This window comes from Haematobia irritans, chromosome 2 (genome assembly GCF_050003625.1).
Source record: "Haematobia irritans isolate KBUSLIRL chromosome 2, ASM5000362v1, whole genome shotgun sequence".
Lineage (NCBI taxonomy): Eukaryota > Metazoa > Arthropoda > Insecta > Diptera > Muscidae > Haematobia > Haematobia irritans.
The window spans coordinates 204,546,904-204,570,724 of record NC_134398.1 but is presented as its reverse complement, the minus strand read 5'-3'; the positions used below and the strand labels follow the sequence as shown (position 1 = coordinate 204,570,724).

The window sequence follows — 23,821 nt, the reverse complement described above, 5'->3', positions numbered from 1 at the left end:
CGACTAGAAGGCATTGCCGCTAAAGACACGCAATATTTTGCAGCAACAGATGTTATTCAAGAACGAATTTCTCGTTTGGAGAATATTGTAAACGGAACACGCTCAATGATACAACGATATGGACAGGAGGAGTTTGAACCATCGGGTGCATCGTCTCCGGTGGATACTTATAAGACACCAGAAGGGTCACGACCAAATGTATGCAGCAAGCAATCGCCCGAAAGGCGATTGAGTGTACCAAACGTGGTGCATGACGACATTGCTGATGCAATACGACCAGATTCACGAAATAATTTGCATGCTGTCCAAATGAGTTCATCGGTAACAACGACTCAAACTACGCTTCCAACGAATGTCCAGCCGTTAACGACATCATTGCAAGTTCAAAGATCGCAACATGCAACGACATGCATAAATCCAACAACGTCTACGTATGGTCAGAATGTTTACAGTGTTGCTGGTACGTTTAGCCAGCCGTTAGTAACAAATGCAGATATGCTGCCAACAACGAATTTCACAACGAATTGTGTTAACGTCAATACACCGATAAATTCGATACCACGATATGTACCACCACCGATAACAACGAATTATAGTCAACTGCCCATATACCATCAACCGCCGATTACAACGATCTACAATCAAACACCGATTTTTTCCGCCAATGCTTTCGCACCACCACGATACAATACATTTGTGCAACAAATACCGCAGCAAGTTATGTTACAAAACAGCCCATATGGAAATATTAGGGAAATTATTCAACTGCTACCAGAATTTAATCCGTCCATTGAGGAGTCTGTAAACTCAACGCAATTTGTTAAACGAGTGGAGTTGTTGAAAAACGCTTATAATTGGGACGACTCGTCTGTAATATTTGCGGTACAACAAAAGATGTATGGACCGGCCAAATACTGGGTGGATTCGCTGCAAGAAGTATTTTTATCTTGGCCTCAATTTGTTAATCGTTTTTTATCCGATTTTCCGTATAATGAAAATGCTGCCGACGTGCACATTCGAATGTCTCGAACGACACGACAACCTCGAGAAACGCCCCAAGAGTATTATTACAGAATGTGTGCATTGGGAAAGAAAGGCAACTTGTCTGAGTCCGCTATTGCCAGACATATTGTAAATGGAATCAACGATCCTGGATTAAAGCAAAAGATTTCCAATGACTACCATACGTGCAACCAGTTGATAAGCGACATTAATGCATATTGCAGCTACAACCAGGTAAGAAATGTTTTGACGTCGGTACAGAATAAACCGAAAAGAACAAGCGACGACGTGGAAATAAAAACGGACCCAAAAACGAACCAATTTAAATGTTTTAATTGTGGTAAGCAAGGCCACTTTGCTGCAAATTGCCCGGAGCCACAAAAGAAAGAGAGATGCGCAACATGCAATCGAACAACACATCGATCAGCTGATTGCCCATCAAAACACCAATCGACAGCAAATGTAAACAAAATTGCCGACAGCACATCGGAGTCAAAAGGTAAATTAAGAAAACTTGTGAAAATCAACGGAATCGATTGTGATGGATTCATTGACTCTGGTAGTGACCGAAGTTTAATAAAGAGATCTGTGGCGATGCGTTTGGGAGATTTTACGGAATGTAATATAATTTTCAATGGTTTTGCCGGAGGACAATTCAAGTGTCGCGAAAAGATAAAGACAATGCTAACGTTCGACGAAGCAAAGTATGATATTGAACTTTTCATTGTTGAAGATGATATGATTCCTTCTGACATTTTGGTTGGTAGAGATTTGTTGTGCCAAGAGGGTAAGCGAACAATTATTGAAGGAAATGAGTGCTGGATGCAGAACGTTCAGGCGATAAAATCAAATGATAATTTGACACTCGACGAAAATAAACGACTACACAATATTGTTCATGAGCACCGAGATTGTTTTTCTGAAAAGGCAAAAGAATTAGGCAAATGTAATTTAGTTAAAATGGAGATTCAAGTTACCACCAAAGAGCCGATATGTGTCAAACCGTACAGAATTGCATTTGCCAAACGTACCATCGTCAACCAAATTGTAAAGGATCTACTTGAAAGCGATATTATTAGAAAATCCTCATCACCGTATGCATCTGGTATTGTCCTAGTCGAAAAGAGGAACAACGAACACCGTCTTTGTATAGATTATAGACGTCTCAACGAAGTTACCGTGCGTATACCACACCCGATGCCTGTGCTGGACGAGCAAATTGCACAATTGGCTGGTAACCGTTATTTTACTACGCTTGATCTTCGCATGGGTTATCACCAGATAGAAATTGAGGAGGAATCAAAGAAGTTCACTGCGTTTGTGACGTCCGATGGCCATTTTGAATTCAACCGAATGCCGTTTGGTTTGGTGAATGCGCCATCAGTTTTCCAAGCAACGATGAATCGCGTGGTAGAGCAAATGAATGCTGGTGAAGTATTGGCTTATCTGGATGACGTTATAATTCCCAGTGAGACCATCAACGAAGGATTAGACCGGCTACGAAGATTTTTGGATATTCTCAAGAAATGTGGACTCACCTTACGCTTAGGAAAATGTTCGTTCCTGTCGGAGAGGATAAATTATTTGGGTCACATAGTCAGTGAAACAGGAATATCGCCTGGTGAAGAAAAGGTAAGCGCTATAAGAAATTTTCGAACACCAACGAATGTGACTGAAGTCCGGCGGTTCCTTGGACTGACGAACTTTTTCCGAAAATTTGTGCCGAATTATGCCACTGTGACGAAACCTCTAACGTTGCTGACAAGGAAGAGTGAGGAGAACAAATTCCGATGGGAAGAACAGCAAGAGAATGCTTTTCGACAGCTGATAGATATTCTTTGCAACGAACCAGTGCTGGCGATCTACGATATGCATGCTGATCATCAAGTGCATACAGACGCAAGTAGTTTGGGCTTGGCCGGTGTCCTACTTCAGTCGAGTGAAGGAGGTTGGCATCCTGTGTTCTATTTTAGTCGCCACTGTTCAGACGCTGAGGCAAAATATCATAGCTACGAACTTGAAGTCTTGGCCGTTGTAGATACTTTAGAACGTTTTCGTATATATCTGCTTGGGAAGCCGTTCTGTGTGATTACCGATTGTGCAGCTATAACGAGGGTTAAATCAACGAAGGAACTAGTTCCAAGAGTAGCACGATGGCTGATGAAACTTTTGGAGTTTGATTGTACTTTTGTTCACCGAGAGGGCACACGTATGGCCCATGTTGACGCCTTGAGCAGATCACCAGACTTGATGCCGCAGGAGATAGAGCCAGCTGGATTTATATTAAATATTAAGGTCAACAGCGATGATTGGATTCTGACGATGCAGCTTAGAGACGATAATTTGAAAAACATTATATTGGTTCTACGAGACGAAATAAAATCTGAGCAAAGTAAGCAAATTAGACAGGATTACGTTTTACAAAATCATCGCCTTTATCGAAAAACGCTAGACGGTGCAAGGTTGGTAATACCAAAAGCTATACGGTGGAGGATAGCCAAATACTGCCATGATGATATTGGCCACTATGGTTTAGAGAAGAGTCTGGAGAGGCTTGAAAGTACATTTTGGTTCCCTCGTATGCGGAAATACATGCGAGAATATATTGCAGCGTGCGTCGAATGTTGCTACAACAAAGCGAAAGGTGGAAAAACGGAAGGAAGGCTACATCATGGAGATATCGAACCATTACCATTTAGGCAAATACATATCGACCACCTGGGACCGTTTGTGAGAAGTAAACGTGGATATACACATATAGTGGCTATCGCGGATGCATTTACCAAATTTGCTGTTGTGAAGCCTGTACGAAGTACGAAGACCCCGCCAGTTATATGTATATTGAATGAACTTACTAGTTATTTTGGATTACCACGTCGTATAATATCGGATCGAGGAACGGCATTCACATCGAAGATGTTCGAGGAATATTGTAACACTCATAATATTCAACATATTAAAAATGCTGTCCGTACGCCCAGGGCTAATGGCCAGGTTGAACGAATCAACCAAACAATACTGTCATTTCTGCGTACGACCACAGAGGAGCCGAAAGATTGGGATTTGTCCCTACATGTTTTGCAGTGGTCAATCAATTCTACGCGAAATTCGACTACGGGTTATAGTCCTAACGAGTTGATTTTAGATTATAAACCCATCGACCTAATACAGAACCGTATAATCGCCGCTATACACGATGACGTCACCACAGAAGAGATTAACATCACCGAAAAACGAGACGAAGCTCTCCGGAATATCAAGACCGAGAGACAGCGATGGAAGCAGCGCTTCGATAACAAGCATTCACGACCAACTACGTATGTAGAGGGTGATTTAGTCCTTATACAAAACGAACCGCAAGCCACTGGGGAGTCCCGTAAATTAGAACCCAAATTTAGAGGCCCTTACATCGTTGTACGAGAGCTTGGAAGCGACCGATATTTGATTGAGGATGTCCCTGGGATAAACATCACTTCGCGAAAGTTTTCCTCTGTATTTAGTTCCGATAAGATGAAAAGATGGTGTGAGTTTTCTCCCGAACTGGATATACCGGACGAAGATGAAGTCGAGGGCGACTTCGGGTCAGAATTGGCCGAATTGTCAAGTGACCCTAGGATCAATACCATTCTATGCAACCGTGATGAGCCTACGCATATGTACAGCCATGTAATTTTTGAATAAGCGACAGTTGACGAGTGAACGAGCAACGAAGCGGTTGTACAAAAACATTATTAGAACACCGTCTTGACAACGAATAAGAATTAAAGACCTTTTGTATCTCATTATATTTAATAAACGTTTATTTTCTAAGTTTAAAATACTTTATTTCAACGTCTCTAATTCATCTGTGCTTGGTAAATAGTCCTACGAATTCGATCAGTTGACAAATGTTCGCAAATATTTTTGCTTTTATGAATAACAAATTTTTGTGCGAAACACCTTAATAGGCCCAGTATTACAGAGTGGGAGATAAACCTCTCATTCTAATGGTTTATTGAAACTATTTTAAAATGCTCTCAGCAACCTAAAATAATGTTATCTTTTTAATAGGAAGAAAAGAATTCAACGGATCAAAAGGTAGAAAATAAAAATAAAACAAAAGTTATAAAATGTAAGTACCATTTACGTTTGTTTGTATGGATGACAATCTTGAAATTAGTCTACATTCAACTTTTCTGGGCAATCTCAGTATTCTCGCTGTTCGGCAGTGATAATAAATGCCCTCAATTTGCGCGGCATAATTTTCACAACAAGATTCGAACCATTTTCATTCAAACTGCTGCCTTTTTTACAAAAACAGAAATGTTCATATTGCGAGCAAAATGCGAAAAAAGTTGCCATATTTTACAAGCCTTGTCTAAACATAGGCGAATTTACACTATTCCGTCCTTGTGGTCAGTGTTGCCAGTGTTGGGGATTTTCCCCCAAATTGGGGATATTTTTTCGTTAATAGGGAAGAAATTTCTGAGTTGGGGACTTGGGAAATTTCCATAAATTTGGAGATTTTTGTGGGGGGTGGGGGGGTTTCGAGAAATCAGTTTAATCTTTTGTAACAAAATTTTATTACTATAGAAAATTATGTCAAAATTTTATTTCTATAGAAAATTTTGTCAAAATTTTTTTTCTATAGAAAATTTTGTCAAAATGTTATTTCTAAAGAAAATTATTCTCTAGAAAATTATGTCAAAATTTTATTTCTCTAGTAAATTTTGTCAAAATTTTATTTCTATAGAAAAAATTGGCAAAATTTTATTTCTATAGAAAATTTTGTCAAAATTTTATTTCTAAGGAAAGGAAAGGAAAAGAGATATGCTGGCAAATTTGTTTAGGCAGTAGCCGACTATCAAACCCTTTTTCGGGAGGTTCAAGTTTAGTTCACTTTGGGTTGAGTGAATTACCCGAATTTATTCTGATAATTGGTTGATAGTTTTGCTGCAAGTAGAGGATGCTAATGAGGAATGTGGTAATTCCGAAACAGCTGTACATCCAACCATCTTGCAGTCTATAGGGCTTTGCCCAAATAAATTTGACAAGCATACTTTTCCTCTGTTGGTTAAGCTACACTTGTAGTTTAGTCAATGCATGGCTTTAAGCTGAGATCAAAAACAACAATAAGGATTGAAGAGAAGCCAACAATAACAAACAAAACGAAAATTTTATTTCTATAGAAAATTTTGTCAAAATTTTATTTCTATAGAAAATTTTGTCAAAATTTTATTTCTATAGAAAATTTTGTCAAAATTTTATTTCTATAGAAAATTTTGTCAAAATTTTATTTCTATAGAAAATTTTGTCAAAATTTTATTTTTATAGAAAATTTTGTCAAAATTTTATTTCTATAGAAAAATTTGTCAAAATTTTATTTCTATAGAATATTATAAGGGAGCCACCGTGGTGCAATGGTTAGCATGCTCGCCTTGCATACACAAGGTCGTGGGTTCGATTCCTGCTTCGACCGAACACCAAAAAGTTTTTCAGCGGTGGATTATCCCACCTCAGTAATGCTGGTGACATTTCTGAGGGTTTCAAAGCTTCTCTAAGTGGTTTCAATGCAATGTGGAACGCCGTTCGGACTCGGCTATAAAAAGGAGGTCCCTTGTCATTGAGCTTAACATGGAATCGGGCAGCACTCAGTGATAAGAGAGAAGTTCACCAATGTGGTATCACAATGGACTGAATAGTCTAAGTGAGCCTGATACATCGGGCTGCCACCTAACCTAACCTAACCTAATATTATGTTAAAATTTTATATCTATAGAAAATTATGTCAAAATTTTATTTCTCTAGTAAATTTTGTTAAAATTTTATTTCTCTAGAAAATTATGTCAAAATTTTATTTCTCTAGTACATTTTGTCAAAATTTTATTTCTATAGAAAAATTTGGCAAAATTTTATTTCTATAGAAAATTTTGTCAAAATATAATTTCTATAGAAAATTCTGTCAAAATTTTATTTCTATAGAAAAAATTTTCTATAGAAAATTTTGTCAACATTTTATTTCTATATAAAATTTTTGTCAAAATTTTATTTCTATAGAAAATTTTGTCAAAATTTTATTTCTATATTAAATTTTGTAAAAATTGTATTTCTATAGAAAAATTTGTCAAAATTTTATTTCTATATAGAAAATGAAGTACCTCTTTGCAAAATCTACCAAAACATCAAAAATTCGACCAGTCTACCAAACAATAAAAAATCTACCATTTCTGGTAGAATTCCAGCAACTTTGGCAACGTGTCTACCACCCAATTTTACTACTTGAATATTTAGAAGTAAATTTTCGTTCATAAATACAAGGTGACCGAACTCCCATCTTCATATCTCCAGAATTTTGAAGACGTCACCAGTCTCTTGGTGTTTTGGTTAGAAATTTTGATCTTGCTTGCTGGATTGGACAAAATTTTAAATTTTGAAATTATTACTGATTTTCTATAGCAGAGCCATTTGCTTTATTTATTTATTTTGTTTAAATTGTCAAAATGTATTTGGGATTTTTGTGAGGAATTCAAGAGCCAGAAAAATACTGGCAACACAGCTTGTGGTAAATTTCTTTCTTTTATTCTATATTTAGCTCAATGATAAGGGACCTCCTTTTTATAGTTGAGTCCGAACAGCGTTTCAAATTACGGTGAAAACACTTAGAGAGGATTTGAAAATCTTTTAGGTCGAAACTGGAACTCATGGTCGTTTGTATTTAAGACGAGAAAGCTAATCATTGCACCACGGCCGGGAAACTGAGTGGTACACAACCATTCCACAATTCAGGAAAACCAACCGCGGAAGGCGTATAGTCCTGACTTGGCACCGAATGGCTTCTTTTTATTTCCGTACATAAAAAATGAAATGAGAGCTCAACTTTTTTCGGCACCGGTTGATGCATTCAGAATGCATGTTTTGCAGATACCTAAATCAGAGTGGCAAACGTGTTTCGACAATTGGATCAAACGCAAAAGTGTATAGATCTTAAAGGGGAAATATTTTGAAAAACAATAAAGCGATTTTCGATGATTAATATTTGTGTTTGTTCTCCAAACCCGAAATATTAATTCCTACTGGAAAAAGTAGGTTTAAAGTTTACTTTAACTTTTTTGCATATGAAGGGAAGTCGTTTGCAGTCAGATTTAAAAATTGAAACCGATGTTAAAAAAAAAACTTGAACCATAACTGAAGAAGTAAAATAAAATCAAATTATATATTAAAAAAATATATATTTTAGCAATTAATACATAGCATTTTATATTTTGTTTATTTGTCTTTAGGAAGTTTTATATATATTTTTCGTTTTTTTTCTACAATTATTAATAATAATAATATTTATACAAAGTTTTTCTTTTTAATTAAAATAAAAAATATGTATAGCATATGCGTATGTATGTATTTATATATAAATGTACGTAGAGACTATACGAAGAGTTATACTTAGCACTAAATATTTATCTCACTTTACTACATTTCATCGTACAACATCTCACATATGATTTAATTTAAAATTATAAATAAAAAAAAATTAAATTAATAAAGGGAAGACACATTTGTTTTATGTATTGTATGTATGCTGTTTTGTATTTGTAATCATAGTATGGTTCCATTTAGGTTTTGTGTAATGTTATTAGTAGGTATTGTATGCGTGTATATTATATATGTATATATGTATAAAAGAGAATGCTTAAAAATCGAATGTCAATGACTTATTTTGTGTTGCATTTTCTTGTATTTTATCTATTTTAGTTTTTTTATAAATATAAATATTTATATAAAAAATCGTGATATTTCATGTTGGATATTTTTGCCTATATTCTCAGTATAGTTTTTTTGTTTTAACTAAAACAAAAACAATTTTACAATAATAAAACTTAAAGTCATATTAAATTATTCATATAAATCTATGATTTCTAATGTGGTTTTTGTTTTGTTTAACTTAGGATATGTTTTTTCTTCTTTTTTTAAATATATTTTTAATTAAAAAAAATTAAATAAAAAAAAATAAAAATTCTTAAATATTTTAGATAATATTATATTATCATTTAGTTGTGTATAAACAAAATCATATTAATTTTTGTAATAAATATTTAAAAAAAGTCAAAAATCAAAAAATAATACATAAGAGATAACTGTAAATTTTACAAGTAACTCAGCTTTCAGGGGAAAATAAAAATATTGGAATATATATATATTTTTTGAATGGCCTAGCTAAAATAATTTTATATTATATAATAAAAAAGAAAAAATAATAATAAACCAACAACAACTAAATTTACAACTAATGAGCTTGCCATTTAAACTTTGACTCCATGAGCCACTGTTGCCCTCGTGAATAGTTACAAGGACGCAACAAAGGTGTTGTCGGATCTTCTCTTGATGGCCGCTGCAGACAGTTGCCAGTATTTGTATGCCGTATTGATTTGTCCTAAAAATAGAAAGAGAATGAAAATTCAACTTTTTAATTAAACTTCAGTAGATTTACACAAAAAAAACAGGGTTGAAAATTTTGTTTGGGATAAAAGCTCTTCTTAAAAAAAAAGAAAAATTGGGGAAATTTAAATTTTTTTATTAAACTTGAATAGATCTGCATGGTGACTGTAATGCAACAAAGTAAAGTGCTATATTTTTTTCATTTTTGTATATTTGTTCAAATGTAGGAAAGTATCGAAAATAACATTTAATTTTAGAATCAGTTTAGATTTGTTCGAATTTGCTAACATATCTTGGGAGCCATCGTGGTCCGCCTTGCATACACAAGGTGGCCCGCCTTGCATACACAAGGTGGCCCGCCTTGCATACACAAGGCCGTGGGTTCGATTCCTGCTTCGACCGAACACCAAAAAGTTTTTCCGCGGTGGATTATCCCACCTCAGTAATGCTGGTGACATTTCTGAGGGTTTCAAAGCTTCTCTAAGTGGTTCCACTGCAATGTGGAACGCCGTTCGGACTCGGCTACAAAGGAGGTCCCTTGTCATTGAGCTTAACATGGAATCGGGCAGCACTCAGTGATAAGAGAGAAGTTCACCAATGTGGTATCACAATGGACTGAATAGTCTAAGAGAGTCTGACACATCGGGCTGCCACCTAACCTAACCTTGGGTACGAATTATGGCCTTCAAACGACTGGAAAAAGTCATTACAAGCTGCACGAAAGTGGCTTTGCGCCTTTTTGGCTCAATCTCGGCGAAACGCCGCCTTTGGATGATTGACATTTTCAGACAAAAATCCAAAGGATTGAGATATCGAGATTTTGGTGGCCATTGTGCAGTGAGATGCTGAGAGAAATCTGCTTTTTAAGCCATTTTTGTTTGACGTTTCATTCTTTTTAAACGAAGAATGGCTTAAAAAGGACTGCAAACCATGTTGGTAGAATTCTACCAAAAATGTTAGATTTTTTACTGCTTGGTAGATTGGTAGAATTTTTAATGTTTTAGTAGATTTTGCAATTCATAAATAGAAATAAAATTTTGACAAAATTTTCTACAAAAATAAAATTTTGACAAAATATTCTATAGAAATAAAATTTTGGCAAGAAATAAAATTTTGACCACATTTTTTTTGTCAAAATTTTCTATAGGAATAAAATGTTGTCAAAATTTTCTATAGAAATAAAATTTTGCAAAATAAGATTTTTTAAAATTTTCTCGAAATTTTGGTAGATTATTTACGGCCCGAGTTGTTTGATAAAAATTTGTCAACATTTTCTATAGAAATAAAATTTTGTCAAAATTTTCTGTAGAAATAAAATTTTACAAAATAAGATTTTTTGTTTGGTAGTTTTTTTGGTAAAATTTTATCCAAATTTTGGTAGATTATATTTGGCCCGAGTTGTTTGATGCTTCGTCATTTTTAAAGGAAGAATGGCTTAAAAAGGACTGCAAACCACGTTGGCCACAGCTGGTAGAATTCTACCAAAAATGGTAGATTTTTTACTGCTCGGTACATTGGTAGAATTTTTAATGTTTTGGTACATTTTGCAATTCATTAATAGAAACAAAATTTTCTACTAAATTTTAACACTAAATTTTGACAAGAAAAAAAATTTTCACAAAATTTTCTATAAAAAAAAATTGTCAAAATTTTCTATAGAAATAAAATTTTGTCAAAATTTTCTATAGAAATAAAATGTATTTTTGGTTTTAGTCCAGCTCAAGGTCATTAATGAAAAAACTCGAGATGTTTTTTATTCGAGTTTTACTTTATTGAAGCCAATATTTCGACTTGACATCGTCAATCTTCATCAGGGCCAGGTAATTAAATAAAACAAGAGTGAAATTGCACTTTACTGTTTTATGACGATGTCAAATCGAAATATTGGCTTCAATAAAGTAAAACTCGAATAAAAAACATCTGAAGTTTTTTCATTAATGACCTTGAGCTGGACTAAAACCAAAAATATAGTTAAACACAGATCAACAATCCAAATAAAGAAATAAAATTTTGACAAGAAATAAAATTTTCACAAAATTTTCTATAAAAAAAATTGTCAAATTTTTCTATAGAAATAAAATTTTGTCAAAATTTTCTATAGAAATAAAATTTTGTCAAAATTTTCTATAGAAATAAAATTTTGTCAAAATTTTCTATAGAAATAAAATTTTGTCAAAATTTTCTATAGAAATAAAATTTTGTCAAAATTTTCTATAGAAACAAAACTTTGACAAAAATTTCTATAGAAACAAAACTTTGACAAAATTTTCTACAAAAATAAAATTTTGATAAGAAATAACATTTTCACTAAATTTTCTACAAAAAAATTTCTCAAAATTTTCTATAGAAATAAAATTTTGTCAAAATTTTCTATAGAAATAAAATTTTTATTCTGATTATTAATTTTGTCAAAATTTATAGAAATAAAATGTTGACAAAATTTTCTATAGAAATAAAATGTTGACAAAATTTTCGATAGAAATAAAATTTTGACAAAATCGTCTATAGAAATAAAATTTTGCCAAAATCGTCTATAGAAATAAAATTTGGACAAAATTTTCTATTGAAATAAAATTTTGACAAAATTTTCTATTGAAATAAAATTTTGACAAAATTTTCTGCAAAAATAAAATTTTGACAAGAAATAAAATTTTCTATAAAAAAAAAATTGTCAAAATTTTCTATTGAAATAAAATTTTGACAAAATTTCCTATTGAAATAAAATTTGGACAAAATTTTCTATTGAAATAAAATTTCTATTGTAATAAAATTTTGACAAAATTTTCTATTGAAATAAAATTCTGACATTTTCTATTGAAATGAAATTTTGCAAAATAAGATTTTTGGACACCGGTCCATTTTGATAGTAGTAAACCAAGAAACAACCAAACTTACCTCTGCGTCATAGACCCACTCTTGATTGCCACCCATATTATGGCAACGCACCATATTCACAGGGCCCAGGGACTGTGAAGCATCTAAACACAAATCATCGGACATGATTTGTTGACGTTTTGTGTAGGCAAATACTTGATTGCCACCAAGACCATGACAATAACTCATGCCTATTTTTTCACCATATTTACGACCCATTGTATCCAAACAGGTTTCAAGTTCTGCATTACGAATCTTGAAAAAGAAAGGAAAATTATTAAAAATAGGATTCTCAATATCTCTCATCTATAACTTACTTCACCCAAATAATAGTAATCCAGAGGCATTAAACTTTCGGGATATATATTTTCCAAATACCAACGGAATGATTTACACTTCAGACGTTCACGCATAGCACGACGTTCACTAACATCACCAGCGGAAGCCTTTCGAGCACCTGTTGTTTTTTATTTTATTTTTTTTTTTTTTGGGGTAATTAAAAGTAATTTGTAAAAGGAGAGAAAGAAAAATTATTAAAAATCTCTTATATAATATATTTTGTAATTATTTATGATATTTATATTTGTGTGAGTGTATGCGAGATATTTGTGAATATGAATTACTTTGGTTTGGTGTTAGTGCAAACTTTTTCATTATTTTCTATTTTATATTTTGAGTGCATTTATTTTCGGATTTGTTTTTGCATATTTTTTGTTCTCTATGTATTTACAGATATTTACGCTTTCTTTACGATGTGATAACAAAGACTTGACATTTAAATATGTATGTATTTTGTTGTAGTCAAATGCAAGTGGTGAAATTTCCAACTAATTTTTTTCGGAAATGTTTAAAATAATTCAAGAGTAATGATCAAAAATATTAGTATGATGAAGTGTGACGAAGAAAACTCTGTAAGAAGGAGTTTTTGTTTTGCTATTTAATTCGGAGTGTAGACAAATTTTCCCACCCTCAAACATTTTTAAAATTTGAATGAATTTTCAGGCCAATAATTTGAAAATACTTTTGATAACCAACGTATTCGCATATAAACTAAACAAACTTTTAATGTAAAATGTAAGATTTTCCCTTAAAAATTTATTTTTTCGGTTTAGTCTTTAGTAACTCTTTGCAATATAGCTGAAATAAGACTAGAGACGTAGTGAAATCCTTAGAACTATGTCAGAAAGTGGTACGCAAAGTCCGATAGAAATTTTTATGCTCACTTAGAATGTGTGAAATTATGTAGATTTCTGGATTTTAAAATAGATAGGTCCAAACCGTAAAGAGTTTACTTAGGCCACTGCAGGATGTTTAAAGATGATTTAAAAATTTAAAGATTTGTAAAGCTGCCGTAATCTCCTCAGACTTAGTTATTCTTGATGTCTTGCAAAATTCCCAAAAGTAATTAAGGGGGCACTAAGTGAAAAGAGAGAGGTATCGCAATGGACTGAATAGTCTTAGTGAGCCTGAAATAACGGGCTACCACTTTACCTAACCTAATCTGAGATGTTCACCTCTAGAATCGTTAAATAATTCATATATTTCCAATTTCAAAAATGTCAACTTTTGCCGATATAAACATTTTGTAAAAGTTGCTCTTTTAAATCTTTACAATTTTGGTCAGAACAACTTTCGACTTTTTACGCCTTAAAAAATAAGCCCTTGGAGATGGATTTTTCGATTTTTTGTCTACAATTTTCACAAAAATCTTAAAAAATCTAGGTCTATATGAATATCTTTGTACTTTTAATTTCTAGTTTCCAGAAAAAACGGAGTACTTCACAAATTTTCTATAGAAATAAAATTTTGACAAAATTTTCAACAGAAATAAAATGTTGACAAAATTTTCTATTGAAATAAAATTTTCTATTGAAATAAAATTTTCTATAGAAATAAAATTTTGACAAAATTTTCTATAGAAATAAAATTTTGGTAAAATTTTCTATAGAAATAAACTTTTGACAAAATTTTCCATACAAATAAAATTTTGACAACACTTTCTATAGAAATAAAATGTTGACAAAATTTTCTATAGAAATAAAATTTTGGTAAAATTTTCTATAGAAATAAAATTTTTGGATATGGATTTTTCGATTTTTTTCTACAATTTTCATAAAAATCATAAAAAATCTAGGTCTATATGAATATCTTTGTACTTTTAATTTCTAGTTTCCAGAGAAAACGGAGTACTTCACAAATTTTCTATAGAAATAAAATTTTGACAAAATTTTCTATAGAAATAAAATTTTGACAAAATTTTCTATTGCAATAAAATTTTGATAAAATTTTCTATTGAAATAAAATTTTGACAAAATTTTCTGTAGAAATAAAATATTGACAAAATTTTTTATAGAAATAAACTTTTGACAAAATTTTCTATACAAATAAAATTTTGACAACACTTTCTATAGAAATAAAATGTTGACAAATTTTTCGATAGAAATAAACTTTTGACAAAATTTTCTATAGAAATAAAAAAAAACAAAACAATATAGAAATAAAATTTTGACAAAATTTTCGATAGAAATAAACTTTTGACAAAAGTTTCTATAGACATAAAATTTTGAAAAAATTTTCTATAGAAATAAAATTTTGACAACATTTTCTATAGAAATAAAATTTTGACAAAATTTTCTATAGAAATAAAATTTTGAGAAAATTTTCTATAGAAATAAAATTTTAACAAAATTTTCTATAGATATAAAAATTTGCAAAATATGTTTTTTTTGTTTGGTAGATTTTTTTTGGTAAAATTTTCTCAAAATATTGGAGGAATATTTATGGCTCGAGTGGAAACCGTGAGTACTATACCAAAAATCATTTGGTTTGAATCTCTATTACCAGTTGCAAGTTGCATTCTGTATGCAAACCAAAATCGTATCGGCACCTAAAAGTATACTACATTTCTTTAACATTACCATTTTCATTCTTATGCCACTTCGACCATATTTTTGATACATTTACAATATTATACAATTATTTAAACATTTCTTTAGTTTCATTTATGTTGGTTTTGTTTAAAATAAAACAAACAAAATAAGCGTTTGCTTTTTGTGCTCATGGGGATGTTTATGTGGAATACAAATACAAGGGGAAGACACATTGAGAAGGATAAAAAAAAAATAACATAACAGGATAACAGTTGCGGTGGTGATGTGCAAAACAAATAAACATTGAGGGATAAACGACGACAAACGACACAACACAAAGCTGAAATCATACTAAAAAAAAATTAAATAATAAAAAAAAAAAAAAAAAAACTAAAAATAATCAAAAGAAGAAAAACATAAACACATTTAATTAAACATGCAATATTTATACATATACATGAAATAAATACAAATATATTTTTATCCATTATACTGATATACAAAAGGGCAAAGTTTTTTCATAGTTTTTATTTAATTACAAATGTTATCAAAATATTTATATGGTATTTTTAAGGATGTGATAAAGTATATATTTTTGATGTGTTATATTATGCAAGATGTATTTTTCAAACTATGTTATATTAAAATAATAAATAGAAATATATTTTTATGATGTAATTGTTAAAAAAAAATCGTACTTTTTAATTCGGACTTTTTAAATTATTCCACTGTGGTCCATATTCAATTTACATTCAATGGACAAAAACGAAATCGAATCGAAGGTTTTATAAAAATTCACATTAAATCACGTTGAAGAAAAACTTGATAAGCTTTGTCACAAGTCAACTTACATAGAAAAACAAAATTTTACAATTATTAATCGAGCTTCATGGACTAATTTAGATTAAGGAACTTTATTAATAGAGTCATTGAAAAGAAAACGCCAGATTCAAATCTATACACGCCTAGACTGTACATGTTTCGGTTCGGGCGAATGAACCTTTCCACAACCTTTAGTATAGATCTGGCTGGGATAGATAACTCAATTTTGAGCCCTTTATGCTAACTCCTTATGAAGAAAACATCTAGGAATTTTCCTAGATGAATCATCTTTACTCCCACTGTACATCAAGTCCCTTAATCTTATTTTTATTTCGTTTTGTTAGTGCAGTAATGCAAGTTCCTAGATGTTTTCTCCATAAGGAGTTAGCATAAAGGGCCCAAAATTGAGTTATATATCCCAGCCAGATCTATACTAAAGGCTGTGGAAAGGTTCATTCGCCCGAACCGAAACATGTACAGTCTAGGCGTGTATGGATTTGTATCTGGCGTTTTCTTTTCAATGATTCTATTAATCAAGTTCCTTAATCTAAATTTGTCCATAAAGCTCAATTAATAATTGTAAAATATAATGCATTTGGACGTGAATTGCCTGTTTCGGTATCAGGCCAACATGAAAAATGAAAAACAAAATGTTTCAATTCAATCAGGAAATTAATTGATCCAATTAATTTTAAATTGAAGAAACTGCTTCATTTAGTATATTTTTGTATAACAGCAAATGAATTTAATATAAATCAATACAAATACGATAACTTAATGTATAGTACATAGATTTTGTTAAACCAACACCAATAAAATTAAAACTTAATTTAATTAAAAAAAATTAAAAAGGACAGGATAATTGGTAAAGAGTAAAAAAAATGAAAGTACGTTTTTTTTTCTTGTAACAATATAATACAGAGCAGACCAAAAAGACAAAAATTGGAAAAGGGGTTGGGTGAACGAAATGTATTTCTAATCAAAATTACAAAAATGAAATTTAGTTTTGTCTCTACATGAATGGATGGGTTAAGAAAGATCTTCAAAAAATTTGCTTAATTTAGGTCAACCAAACTGCCGCAAGAATGTGGAGATTTATCGGGTCTAGTGATATAAATGCATGTATGTATAATTTAATGATTTGGAATACACAAAAAAATAAAATACAGTGAAACCTCCCAAGTTGAGACACTCTGGAAACTGGCAACCTCTCAAAAGTGTGCAACTTTGGTGAGACATTTGCTATATTATCACATTGAAGTTAATCTCTCATAAGTGGCCAACTCCCAAATGTGGCCAAAGTTTAAGCGACCCTGAGTGTTCACTTGTAAGAGGTTTCACTGTATATTCTTTCAAAAGGATATTTGTTATAAAGTTCCCTCTTTCCATTAAAATTTTTTCTTTAAGATTAAAAAAACAGGTATGTCGAACACTAAGCATGTTAGACTTCAATCTATTGAAGAAAATTATCAATGGGAAAAGAGACTTTAATTTTTGTTTATTTTTTTTCTGTGTACTCATCATATAATATTTTCTTATGAGAGACAGGTATTTAAAAGGATTTGAAGGAGAATGTTTTTTATTATAACCTGGATAAAAACTGTAGTAAAACTCTTTCCAATCGTCCAGCCAAACCTCAACCAGACGAGCATTATTATGATTAACGATTTCTGTTGTACCGCCAGGAAAAGTATACGGAGTCGATTTACGAAATACATGGCCAACACGTGAACATGGTGCTATTTCTAAAATACCGCCACACATCCAAACCTATTTTGTATGCACGTATTTATGGGTATGGGTTAAAATGCAAGTGTTATCATTTGTTAGCGTTTGTTTGATTTTTTTTCGATTTATTTTAGCACAAAAAAGCCCCACAATGCGATTTAGTGGCATTATTGTTATATATATTTTTTTGATCATAAATGGTTTATAATGAGGATAGAAGAAAGAAAATAAAAATAAAAAACAAATTATGAGAAAATTTTGATTTAAAATAAAATATTCCTATTTATATATCGATATGGTTAATATTATTGTTAAAAAATAAGAATTTCAGTTTTTTTTTTCGATTATGAGAAAAATAAACCATTTTCTTTATCTTTGAGTGGCATTTTGATAGAAATATTCAGTATACCAAGAATCACTTTACACTTTAAAAATATATAAAAATAAATAATTTTTTTTTTTTTTGATTAGGAAAACATTATTTTTTTTTTAAATATAAAATATCTGTTATTAGTTGAATTGTTAAACTGGTATTTATTTTTATTTGAATAGCTTATATACCTCCATGCTCCGAATTTCGGAATCGCAAGTCGCAAAATTTTCGTTTGGCCATAATTTCTTAACCCAGAAACTTTTAAACTGAAATCTTAATAATATATTTCTCTTTAATGGGAAGTTCAAATTAAAATTGTATTGGAGTCCGAGAGGATCTCTATTTTTTCGTTACAAGAAAAATAAATTCTTGCGATTTCGAATTTTGAAACTTGGGGTGATAGTATATCCTAATTCTAAATTTTTAGGAGTCCGAGAGGATCTCTATTTTCTCGTTACAAGAAAAATAAATTCTTGCGATTTCGAATTTTGAAACTTGGGGTGATAGTATATCCTAATTTTAAATTTTTACAACCTATATTTTGTGCTTTTGTAAAAAGTTACAATTTAAAATTAACAAATTCAAGAAAATATTCTGTTAAATAACAATAATATTAAAAATAATTCATAAGAAATTAATATTTTTTGAGACAATTTTCATTTTAGTTTTCATCTTTATACCAAAATACCACTCAAGATCTTCCAAAAACCATTTTATAGCGAAATCCGTAGACATATTAATTTAATTTTGGAATTTAAATATTAATTATTCCTAATGGAAATGTTAATTATAATTGTAGTAAAGAATATAATATGTAATACAAATTTCATTTAATATCTGAATTAGTGACAAAATTGCCTAGTCTCTGTAGCAATTAATCAAACGATATTAGCAAATGTGATAAATAAAACAATAAGTATTGAGAACAAACGATAAATAAATTAAAACAATAAACTTAATAATAAAAAAAACATTCAAACTCAAGATTAGATACAAAAAAAATTATATCTATACGAATACTATACAACCAATATGAAATAAAACATTAGCAATGTGTGTTTTTCACTAGATTTGTGGTTAGTGGAAATTTTGGATGGGATTTCTTATTCGTATTTCCCATAAAATTTCTCAAAACATATCGGTGGTTTGATGGATAGCTGGCCATCATTATTGTCACACATACACACACACACACACACAACATTTCAACGTTCCAAATCAACAGTCTGCAATGGTGGAATTCGTGGTGGTGAGTTTGTTGAAATCCAACGGAAAAAAAAACTTTCGTAAAAGAAAAACTATATATGAGCACAAAATTCAACATTTATTTCGAGTTAGAAACATTGATTAAAAAAAAAATCATCCCATGGTGATAGACATTTATGAAAATAAAAAATCGCCTTTACAAGAAAACAAAATTTGTTTTTCTTACATACAAATTGCTGGTGAAAATGTGCATTATTTTGCGCAAATATGTTAAATTGAATTTTATAGATTTTGCATTTGTAAAGATAATAAAAACAAAACATAATAATATCTTCATTAAACACAATTTTGAATAAATGCAAACAAAATAATTATGTATGTGTTTATATTGTTGTTTTTTTTTTTTTAATTTTTAATATGTATATGTATTGAAATAAAAGCATGATAGTGTTAGGTAAATATAATGAGAAATATTTGAGAAACGATTTAATTTATTTAAATGTCAGTGCGGGGGCGACAATTAAAGATAACCGAAGATAAGCGGTGAATCTCTAAGTACTTCATGTTCTTAAAAGTCCTCTCACTGGCTATAGTATTACAACAATAAACATTTCAGGGGAAGGTTAGGTATAGTGGCAGCCCGATATTTCAGGCTTACTTAGGACGTTTTCGTTTCGCAAAAAAAGTAATAGAAAATTTAGTCAAAATTTTATTTCTATAGGAAATTTTGTCAACATTTTATTTCGATAGGAAATTTTGTCAAAATTTTATTTCGATAGGAAATTTTGTCCAAATTTTATTTCTATAGAAAATTTTGTCAAAATTTTATTTCTATAGAAAATTTTGTCAAAATTTTATTTCTATAGAAAATGTTGTCAAAATGTTATTTCTATAGAAAATTTAGTCAAAATTTTATTTCTATAGAACATTTTGTTAAAATTTTATTTCTATAGAAAATGCTGTCAAAATCTTATTTCTATAGAAAATTTTATCAAAATTTTATTTCTATAGAAAATTTTGCCAAAATTTTATTTCGATAGGAAATTTTGTCAAAATTTTATTTCTATAGAAAATTTAGTCAAAATTTTATTTCTATAGAAAATTTTGTCAACATTTTATTTCGATAGGAAATTTTGTCAAAATTTTATTTCGATAGGAAATTTTGTCAAAATTTTATTTCTATAGGAAATTTTGTCAACATTTTATTTCGATAGGAAATTTTGTCAAAATTTTATTTCGATAGGAAATTTTGTCAAAATTTTATTTCTATAGAAAATTTTGTCAAAATTTTATTTCTATAGAAAATTTTGTCAAAATTTTATTTCTATAGAAAATTTTGTCAAAATGTTATTTCTATAGAAAATTTTGTCAAAATTTTATTTCTATAGAACATTTTGTTAAAATTTTATTTCTATAGAAAATGTTGTCAAAATCTTATTTCTATAGAAAATTTTATCAAAATTTTATTTCTATAGAAAATTTTGTCAAAATTTTATTTCTATAGAAAATTTTGTTAAAATTTTATTTCTATAGAAAATTTTATCAAAATTTTATTTCTATAGAAAATTTTATCAAAATTTTATTTCTATAGAAAATGTTGTCAAAATTGTATTTCTATAGGAAATTTTGTCAACATTTTATTTCAATAGCAAATTTTGTCAACATTTTATTTCTATTGGAAATTTTGCCAAAATTTTATGTCTATAGGAAATGTGGTCAAAATTTTATTTCGATAGGAAATTTTGTCACAATTTTATTTCTATAGGAAATTTTGTCAACATTTTATTTCTATAGGAAATTTTGTCAATATTTTATTTCTATAGAAAATTTTGTCAAAATTTTATTTCTATAGGAAATTTTGTCAAAATTTTATTTCTAGGGAAAATTTTGCCACAGATTTATTTCTATAGGAAATTTTGTCAACATTTTATTTCTATACGAAATTTGTTTAAAATTTTTTTCTATAGGAAATTTTGTCAACATTTTATATCTATAGAAAATTTTGTCAAAAATTTTATATCTATAGAAAATTTTGTCAAAATTTTATTTTTATAGAAAATTTTGTCAAAATTTTATTTTTATAGAAAATTTTGTCAAAATTTTATTTTTATAGAAAATTTTGTCAAAATTTTATTTCTATAGAAAGTTTTGTCAACATTTTATTTCTATAGAAAATTTTGTAAACAATTTATTTCTATAGAAAATTTTGTCAAAATTTTATTTCTATAGAAAATTTTGTCAACATTTTATTACTATAGAAAATTTTGTCAAAATTTTATTACTATAGAAAATTTTGTCAAATTTGTATTGCTAAGAAATTTTGTCAAATTTTTATTGCTAAGAAATTTTGTCAAAATTTTATTTCTATAGAAAATTCGGTAGTTGATTTGTAGTTCGGTTCATTTATAATCTGTAGTGGAGGAGAACATCGGTTCGTCGATGATTTTGTATTCATCGATTTGTAGGTGATTGGGAACTGCTGATGAGATCTTCGGTTTTCAGACTGTTGCCAGTGTGGCTATAGTTGATTATTGTAGAAGTGGTGTGGTAACAGTTTCGGTATCGGCAGTGGCGCGATAGTCGTCTGGGGTTGGTAATCGGTTAGGTCGGTTTTAGTATTACTGACGACTACCATGCAAACTACTCTACTAGCTAGTCTTCGAGCTACAGTTCGTAGAAGTGGTGTGGTAACATCTTCGGTATCGGTAGTGGCGCGATAGTCGTCTGGGGTCGGTAATCGGTTACGGTCGGTTTTAGTATTACTGACGACTACCCTACTAGCTAGTCTTCGAGCGAACTGTAGGCCCGAAAGTCTATATGGGGGAATAGTAGGCGGAACAGAAGGCCTGAAGGTCTCTGTAGTGGAACAGAAGGCCTTAAAGTCTCTGTGGTGGAACAATAGGCCCGAAGGTCTCTGTCTCTGGTGGAACAGAAAGCCCAAAGGACTCTGTGGGGGAACAGTAGGATCGAATGGGGACAGTAGGCCCGAAGTCGTCGACATCGGAGTTGTTGTAGTGGCTAAAATCGGCGGCACAACTCGGCTGCTTCATTCTCTGTCATCTACGACGTCGTTAATGATCTAAAGTTCTCTAGATTAGCCAAAACACTAGGCTAGATCTAAAAAGCATTACTAAAGGTAGTGAAATCAAAGTGCTAAACAAAATCGGTTAATTGGACTTTTAATGTTGGCAAAAATCGACTTTTAACTTAAATATCGAAAGTCGAATCAGACGTAAAAAATCAGTCATTCATCAAATCTCCTCTACAAAGCATCACAAGCTAGTCATTTAAAAGGACACATCATACTACGCAAGGATCTACTTGGCAACTGGGATTGGAGGAAACTTACGCTATATTTCGAAAAGACTGAGATCGACATTTTTCAAAATCGTTTCAAAAATATTTCTCATTGGTTTTCTTTGTTTAATGATTGTTAGTCAAGTATATAATTTTGGTTTTAGTGGTAATAAAATAAATTATTGAAAATTATTCAAAAAAAAAAAAGCTTGAAACTAAATCTTTTAAATTTTTATTATTTGCTTGGGGTTATTTTTGCGAAAACAATTTGAAATTTTGAAAACAAATATAATGTTATACTATATACGGTATGTATGTATTTCTCAATTTCAATAGTAAACATCGAACCTGTGCTCATGGCATAATAAAAATCTCGCCATTCATCCAGCCAAACTTCGGCAACACGCGCCGCATTATGCAGAACGATTTTTGCTACGCCACCGGGGAATGTATATGGCGATTTATCACGGAATACATGACCCACATGGGAACATGGTATAATTTCTAAAATGCCGCCACATTGCCAAATCTAAAGATAATTTCGTTTTTTTTTGTGTTTAGAAAGAAGAAGATTTCAATAATACAAAACGTAAGAAAATTATATGATTAAAATTAAATTAAACAAAAAAAAATATAAACTATCGATAAAGCTATATAATGAAAAAAAAAACAGGACTTTGAAAAAATAAAATAAAAAAATAATTTTTGTAAAAAAACAAAGACACTCTTTTGGTTTTAACAAGGATTGTGTAGAATCCTTGTATTTGTATTTCTTTACAACTTACTCTGAATGACATTTCAAGATTTTCACCACCCCAAATATCCATGCCTTCATCATAGGAACCAATTTCATAGAAGTAATCTTTATCTATTGAGAAAAGACCACCGGCCATGGTGGGAGTACGCAATGGAGCTGTTCGGTCATTATTGCGTCTTTCCATTTCTCTCTGAGGAACACGATACCTATTTATATGAATGTAAAGAGGAAATATACACATGTTTAACAAAAATCTATATAATCATAGAGCATTGGGAATATTACGGAGTCATAATTTCTAGGGTGGCCCGATGAGTACTTGGTGTATAAAAGAACAGTAAAAATTATAAAGAACAAATAAATACGGCCGAACGTTCTGAAAGACATAATATGAAGTTTGTCAAAAGTTTATTTCTAAATTTAATAAAGTTTTGAACATTTTATTTCTATAGAAAATTTTGTCAAAATTTTATTTCTACA

The 23,821-nt window shown here is 30.4% G+C and overlaps 1 protein-coding gene across 6 annotated transcripts in view; it reads right to left on the bottom strand.

Moving 5' to 3' along the window:
* Positions 1-8,212: 8,212 nt before the first annotated feature.
* Pgant5 (polypeptide N-acetylgalactosaminyltransferase 5) overlaps positions 8,213-23,821 on the bottom strand; it is a 186,222-nt gene continuing 170,613 nt past the window's right edge. For 5 of the 6 annotated variants that reach the window (XM_075297278.1, XM_075297276.1, XM_075297277.1 and 2 more), the window contains 5 exons: positions 23,370-23,547; positions 22,933-23,113; positions 12,606-12,745; positions 12,310-12,543; positions 8,213-9,409 (listed from right to left, as the gene is read on the bottom strand). In XM_075297278.1, coding sequence (XP_075153393.1) covers positions 9,263-9,409; positions 12,310-12,543; positions 12,606-12,745; positions 22,933-23,113; positions 23,370-23,547 — 880 coding nt within the window. In that variant the 3' untranslated portion in view covers positions 8,213-9,262. Of the gene's footprint in view, positions 9,410-12,309; positions 12,544-12,605; positions 12,746-17,569; positions 17,751-22,932; positions 23,114-23,369; positions 23,548-23,821 lie in introns of all 6 variants that reach the window. The other variant, XM_075297281.1, reaches the window with a different exon arrangement.